The sequence below is a fragment of the Cucumis sativus genome, chromosome 5 (assembly GCF_000004075.3).
Source record: "Cucumis sativus cultivar 9930 chromosome 5, Cucumber_9930_V3, whole genome shotgun sequence".
Taxonomy (NCBI): domain Eukaryota; kingdom Viridiplantae; phylum Streptophyta; class Magnoliopsida; order Cucurbitales; family Cucurbitaceae; genus Cucumis; species Cucumis sativus.
Window position 1 is genome coordinate 31170026 of NC_026659.2, and position 7764 is coordinate 31177789.

General features: G+C 31.3%; 1 protein-coding gene across 4 annotated transcripts; it reads right to left on the reverse strand.

The window, feature by feature from the left end:
* Positions 1 to 1107: 1107 nt before the first annotated feature.
* Positions 1108 to 5715, reverse strand: LOC101221767 (RNA-binding protein 24). 4 transcript variants are annotated; one of them, XM_031885731.1, is made up of 6 exons: positions 5271 to 5715; positions 5028 to 5160; positions 4643 to 4790; positions 4224 to 4260; positions 3253 to 3544; positions 1108 to 2776 (listed from the first exon to the last, which is right to left on the reverse strand). In XM_031885731.1, exons 1-6 carry the CDS (start codon positions 5451 to 5453, stop codon positions 2736 to 2738), a joined length of 834 nt encoding a protein of 277 aa, XP_031741591.1. In that variant the 5' UTR covers positions 5454 to 5715; the 3' UTR covers positions 1108 to 2735. The 4 variants fall into 4 exon arrangements, with proteins under 4 accessions (XP_031741591.1, XP_031741592.1, XP_011656046.1 ...); XM_031885732.1 differs by having other exon boundaries at positions 1108 to 2796; XM_011657744.2 differs by having other exon boundaries at positions 4643 to 4814.
* Between the last annotated feature and the right edge of the window lie 2049 nt (positions 5716 to 7764).

Below are 7764 nucleotides of genomic sequence, written 5' to 3' on the forward strand. Positions count from 1 at the left end.
AAGAGGAAGAGGAAGAGGAAGAGGAAGAAGAAGAAGAAGAGGAGAGGGTTACTTTATTACTATTATTACTATTATTATTATTTCTCTCTTTAATCTTTAATGTGGGGCTATAAGTACTCAAAAAGTCAAAAAGAAAAAAAAGAAACAAAAGTGGGTCATAAACAGCACAATTCATTCATTCATACAACTCATATAGGATCTGCTTTCTGAATCAATGAATCATATAATTCAATGGTTCAGATTCAATTTGAATTATATATGTGTGTGTATATATATATATATATTGAATCCCTTTTGTATTTTCTTCTATCTCATTATTATTATTGTCTTCCCATTTCCAGACTGTTACAAGGTTCCAATTATCGAAGGACCCAGCAAGAGAACTGCTGAAATTAATTGCAACCACACCCAAGTGTAGTTGCTACATTTCATCAACACAACAATTATTTGAAATCCTAAATTACTATTGAATTATTGAAGTTGGGAAGTGTGGGGTTGTCTTAACCTTTTCTCCCTTATTAACTATCTTTAACGGTAGACTCCACGACTAAACAACTTCATTCTCGTCACCACCTCGATCGACATAAAAGACGCTTTTCATGACTAAATTAAATATAATATAATCTTGCTACACGTTGAAAGCACAAACACTAATGACCCATTTTCGTTTTTTTTTTTTCTTTAAAAGAAGAATAAAGCTTATAAATGTTCTTTCCATCTGTTAAGTTTTCTAGTTCTATATCTACACTTTTCATCGTTGTCCTAAAAAGCCAAATGAAATCTTATAATTAATGTAAACTACACGAATTAAAGATGCAAACCACCTAAGAAATTGAAAGGAAATAGAGTTAAAATTTTCAAACAACAAAATTAACAAAATATAAATCAAATGATTACCAAACAAGATCTAAATGTATAGAACACTCTAGCGAAACCGACCAACCACCTACATTTGAAATAACTTTACAAGTACTTGAAAACGACGTTTTAAATGCTCACAAATGTTCTAAAAGTCATTCTAAACAAGTTCAAAAAGACTAAATCATAAGTTCAATAAAGAAAAAAGAGAAGGTAAAGAGAATAAAGAGAATAAAGAGAATAAAGAGATAAAAGAAGCAATTAATATTGAGGTACATAGGATGTTATATTCATTAGGAAGCATGCAACTAATGAAGAACTTAATGATCATCTTAGTAGAGAGAATTAAAGTAGTCCTTAACATAAAAAATAAAAAGGGTAGTAATTAAACCATCTAATTACATTACAAACCATAAAAAAGGACAATTTTTTTTTTTTTAAAAAAAGGCTCTTCTTTTACAAACATAATTAATTAAAAAAAAGTGTTTCCAAGTTCCACCAACTCCATGAATGAAGAAAGTGCTAAGCTTGAACACACAAGCACATGAAAATGAAAGGATGGATGATTGAAGAGATGAAGTGAAAAAAAGGGTAAAATGGGAAGAATAGGGTGAAGAAAAGAAGATAGAGAGAAATGAAGTTGACCTAAGTCCTAACCATGGTTGGTTGGTTGGGTTAGTTTGAAAGGAAAAGAAAAAGAAAAAGAAAAAAAGAAGCCAAAGGGAACCCAAATATCTCCCAAGGGCTAATATGCAAAATGCTTTATTTTGAGATTTTCCAATATCCATTAATGGAATATCTCAAAATTTCATGACATGCTTAAACCTAATTATCCTAAATATAATGTCTAATTATGGAATAGCCTAAATGCACCAAAGAAGAAGAAGAAAAAGTTAAACCAAATGCAATATTTGTGCTTTGGTTTACCAAAAAGAAACATGGTTGTAAACTTCCATAAGTTCAACCATGATTGTTGATGAAATTTTTAATTACACAAGAAAAATTAACTAATGTGCTTAATTAAGAGTTAATTAATCAAAGAGATTAAGGTATTATTCCCCTAACCCAAGGGAAATAATATGTCAAAGATAATGTTGGTTGATTAGACCAAACTATTACTAAATTAAATTTGTAAAAAAAAAAAAAAAATTATCCACTAGCCCTAGAGAGGAAAATATTTTGGAAGATTGGTGATTTAATTTTGAAAAAAAAAAATCTACAAATTTTAAGAAAGAGATGGAGGCAGCCATAGCCTCATCAATTTCTTGAAAATTCTTCCATCTAATTTACTTCCTAATTAAAAATTTAATTACAAAATGATGATGAGAAAAATATTAGCTTTTTTTCAATTCCAATTTTTTCAAAGTGATGGAAGAGAAAAAGAGGGGTGTGGTGTTTAGGATAAAAATATACAATAATTTTTTTTTTGGAAAAATGTTTTTTTTTTTTTTGGGTTAAATCTTTAAAGCCTTTCCTAGGCTTTGAAGATCAACAAAAAACAAAGCTATGTGCAAATATTACCAATTTGAGGCCAATTCCCTTGATGGCCTAAATTGGGATTTTTCACAAAGTGGGTTTTGGTTCTCTTGATAAAAGGAACCATTTTCACTTTTGTTTTTCTTCACTAAACCCTAATTAATATGAATAATAATGGAAATGCATGATTTTGCTCCAATTTTGGAGAGGGTGAGAATTGGTATGGTTGGTCTTGAGGTTAGCCCCTATGGGGGGCTAGGATTGGCCTGTAAAAGGCATGAGTGAGTTAGAGTGAAGAGGGAAAAGAGATTGAACCATGGTTAGGGCGAAGGTTGAGTTGGTTTTGATTGAAGAAGACAAATTGGAGGGACTTTGAGGTCGACGATGAGATTATGTTGTCTCTAACGATGTGGAATTGGTGCAGGAAGAGCCATGGTCACGCCTGTGGAATAGCAAAAAACACTGTCAAAGATGTTAGTACGTCTTTCTTTCAATCTCTCCAACTTAAATAAAGGACACTAAATATATAAAAAAAATTCTAAACTTTATACTTTATATGGAAATTAAAAAACCTTTGAATTTTAATCAAAGTTTAAAAAACACCATCCAACTTTCAAAACCTTAAAAAATATCTTTACTACAGTGTTACTATATAAACACGAACTATCGATATTTGTTTTATGAAATTGAGTTAATATGCTTAGCCTAACAAAAACCGTTTAAAGATACATTATCTTTCTTTAATATTACTCTCAACTCTTTTTATAGGTTCAAATACAAATGCATGCAACTCTAAAAATCTAGAGACATTCTTTATAATGAATTATTAATGATTTCTATTCATGTACTAACACTAACATAAACATAATGAGACAACATTATATATATAAAAACGAGTTAACAACGTAACAAACAAACCTGATGGCAAAGTGGGGGGCGTGGGAGGAAGAGACATAGGAGGAGCAGCATAATGCTGAGGGAAAGTTGTTGCAGCAGTTGAATTAATCGCGGCCGAGTATTGAAACAGATGATGAGGATACTGAACCCCATACCCTTGCTGCCCGGAACCGCCGCCACCGCTTCCTTCCCCGAATTGGAAATACGGGTAGAATGCCGCCGCTGCCGCTGCTGCTCCGCTCAATATGCCACCCGGACCCGTCCCGTACATGGGGTACTGTGCAGTTGCCCCGCCGTACACATTGTAATAGCTCTGGAAATTCAATACAAATTAAAACCTCAATCATAATTAATTAAACACTAACCATTTTCATTTAGTACAGTCTTCTTAAATCCCACGTCCTTGACATAACTGATAATATATATTCTTAGGCAATTAAACTACGTACGAGAACACCTCTTTCAATAATTCATTATTCTCTCTCAATAACAAAGGAAAAGGAAAGCGTTTCTTCAGAAAAGAGTTGGTAATTACTTGATAAACTGTGAATGAGAATGTGAGAAGTGAAGTGGAGATGCATTGATGTAAGTTTTTGAATGTAGAGTGGTCGGGTTGGAGGAGGCAGGTTGATGATTATGTGCATGAAAGAATGTGAAATAGCAATAACTTAGAAAAGAATTTTCATTATTTAAAAAGAGAAAGAACAGTAAGAAAGTGATATATATATATAATATATATATATATATACTGTTACAAAACATTAAATGTAGAAACAAAAACTGTCGGATAAAACGACAAGAGAAAGAAGATGAGAAATGGTTTCTCATAACTTTCACTTTTTCAACAGTTTGACCACACAATTATCCATTTCCAATTATACCCTTATTCACCTTTCTTCATTATTCATTTATTTTCCCAATAATTATTCCATTTTCTTTATGAATTTAACCATAAAAAAGAAAAGAAAAGAAAAAAAGAAATTTGTACAAACCGTAGGGTAAGTGTAGTCTGGCGAATAAGAAGAGTACCTAAAAGAACAAAAGAAAAGAAAACTAATTAATTAACAATAAAGGTTTTTAACTATATACCCAATTAATAATATTACAAAAAATACATGCAATGCCATGCATAATATTGATTGATATATATATGCATTAAAACAAACTGAAAATAATGTTGTAGTAACTTAAAGAGGAAACAATATGAATTTTGATTTAGAGTGATTATGAAGGGGAGGGGAAAATAGACTTTATTGTTAGTCATAAAGTAATTAAAGTGAAGAAATGAGTTGGCAAGTCACGTTGTAGAGAGAGAAATATATATATATATATATATATATATATATATATATATAAAGATAATTATTAGAGAAAGAAATAAAAAAAGAAGAAAAGAAAGAAAGAAAATTACCCATAGAGATTGTAAGGGATCCCTTGCTGGATGGCATAATGAGGGAAAGTTGTAGTTGGTGAATGAAAAGCTGATCCAACATTCCCTCCAAATCCACTCTGGAAATTTGAGCTTAATACCCTAAAATTATTTCTTCCTCCTCCTCCTCCTGTCAATTCCCATTTCTTTTTCTCTTTATACACATGATTCAATTTCAAAAACAAAACCAAAATCAACCAACCAACCACTTAATGGATAGATAAATTAACCATTTAATCCTTACGTTTCGTTATGAAGGATCGTAAGCAAAACAGTAAGAGTAGTAGTTACATCAACATGTTTATGATCAAAGTGATAATATATACTAAAAGTTAATTAAAATGGATAGATCTAAATGTGAATATACCGTGTTTAGGCGTGGAGGGTTTGGATCTTTGAACACCAAGAGAAGCAAGATTACAATTGGCTCTCCGACCGTCGATAACTGGAGAAGCATCTACACAAGCTCTCATGGCAGCATCGGGTTCACGAAACGTGACCTGCAAAAGAAAGAAAAAGAAAAACTCTTCCATGGTTAGAAGAAGGGAAAGAAAGATATATAAGGGGGAAGGGGGAAGGGGGAAGGAAGAGAAAGTTTTATTAATATTACAAATCCATAGCCTTTGGATCGGCCAGTGGCTTTGTCGGTAATAACGACGGCTTCCAAGATATCACCAAATTGTTCGAAGTATTTTTTCATGGTGTCTTTGTGAGTTTCCCAAGCCAAACCACCCACGAAAACTTTGGTATAAGTGGTATCTCCAAATTGACTTGCTAAGTTAGATGGAGTCATGATCTTAACACACAAAAACAAAAACAAAACACAAATAATCTCTTTGGGGGAAGATCAAAAAGATCCTTAATTTTCACAATATGTTCTAAATTTTTGTGTTGGGGAATTAGGGTTAGATGAAGAGATATGGAATGGATGAGAAGAAGATGGAGGGAAGGAAGGAAGGAAGAAGAAGAAGAAGAAGAAGAGAGAATTAGGTTAGAGAGATGAAAACAAAAGAGAGAAAGTGAAATGGGAGACTATGAGAGGGGAAGGAGGGAAGGGAAAGCAAAAGTAACATATTAAAAATTAAATAAATAATACCGATTTATTTAATTATTTAATTGGAAAAATATATAATATAGTTTTAAGATTATTTTAGGGTTAAAGTGGAAAGAAAGAATCGAGAAGGAGGGAGGGAAGAAAGAGGGCAATGTAATACAAAAGAGAGAGCCCACCATGGAGGCAACCCCAAGAGGACCAACCAACACCATTTTTATCTTTTTTTTCTTCCTTTTCCTATTAATCAATTTAGTCTTCTTTCTTTTCTTTCTTTCTTCTTTCTTTTTTTTTTTTCAAATTCAAAATTCTTGATGACTTCTTTTTTTTCTACCAAAAAAAAGTATATATATGATTTCGTTGGTTTGCACCCAATTACACTAAAGAAATTCTTCAGTGAGGTCGTACGATCTATGGTGCTATTTATTTTATTCAGCAAGAGCAAAATCGTCAATTATATGGTAGCTTCTCTCGTGATGCTTGTGTCACTTTTTCTCGAGACCATGCGTGTTAGTTTCCTAGCTTGAAGATATTCACATGTTTGATCTAGTATTGTTTTCTTTTCTTGCCTCTTATTTTTGTTGGTGTTCTATGTTCGAGGTTGTTCCCTTGAACGATTTCTACCATGTTTTATTAATGCTTGATGCCTAGGCTCCGAACTTTGGATTAACCCTTGTTATTTAGTATTTATATATTTTTCAAAAAACGTCACTTGAATTGAAGGACGTTCTCAAAGTGTTAATGTAAAAGTAGGTAGATGCAATGTAAAAAATGCGTAACAAATGTATGGTTGGATCAATGCATACATATGAGACTACACTAGGTGAGGTTACATGCACATATAATATTAAACTTCGATTTTATCGATATAAAAAAAATAATATTATAAAATAAATCAATTGAAAATTGAAATTGAAATAAATTGAAATCTCCATTTAAATAATTAGGTTTAGAGTAAAACCATTTAAAAGAGAAAAAAAAAAAGGAAAAAGTGTGAATGTAAAGAGTTGAAGATTTGATGTAAAACCAATGAGTATATATATATATAAAAGAAATTAAATTTGTGGAGAAATTAAAAAAAAGAGAGAATTTAGGAGAAGAAGAAAGGATATTATAGAGAGTGAGAGTAGTGGGGAGGAAATAGAGAGGACGCGCGAAGAAGGAGGGCGTGGGAGAGTAATGTGAAATAAAGAAGGGAAATGAGAGCACGCGCCATGATGAACGTGGGTGTGTCAGAAAACACACAACAAAGGGAAAGAGAGAGAGAGAAAGTCTATTATTATTATTATTATTATTTATTTATTTATTTATATATTATATATTATTATTATTATTATTATTATTATTATGTCCCTTCCCTCCTCGCTGTCCTTACGACTATTTTAAGGGTGTGGTGTAAGGAACAGAATAATACAACAAATGCCCTTATACTTTCAACTTAATTACATTTCTTACCATTCCCTTCTCACACGCTTAGCTGTACACACACACAAACAATCATAGTGCTTAGTACGGAACGAAACGGAATCCATCGGAAAGTAATAGAGGAAAAACGGGACGCCAATGACCACATCGTCCCTACCTCAACCCGACCGACCCCGACCCGGTTCTTAATCCAGCTAGCTTTCTTTTTTTTTTTTTCTTCCATTTTGAGAGACACTTATACTATTTTATTATATTACTAAATATTTTAGGGTATTTTAAAAGGAAAAAATGACAAACTATTTATATTATATAGAACAAAACTATTCAAAGATAAAATTTATAACATTTGATTTTTTTATATAGTGTAAATATTTTGTCAAATGTTATATTTTTGATAAATTTTTATAGTTTGGTTCGTTTGGATATATTTGAAAACAATCATTGTTATTTAATTCTATTATGATTTGGAGTTTGTTTAATTTTAGTTTAAATTGAGCTTTATAATATAAATTTATTTTTACTATTGGAGTTTGTTTAATTTAGAAAATAAATTATTTTACAAAAAAACCAAAGTATTTGGAAGAGACTCAAAATATATTTTTAAAAAAATATTTAAACAAAAATGAGT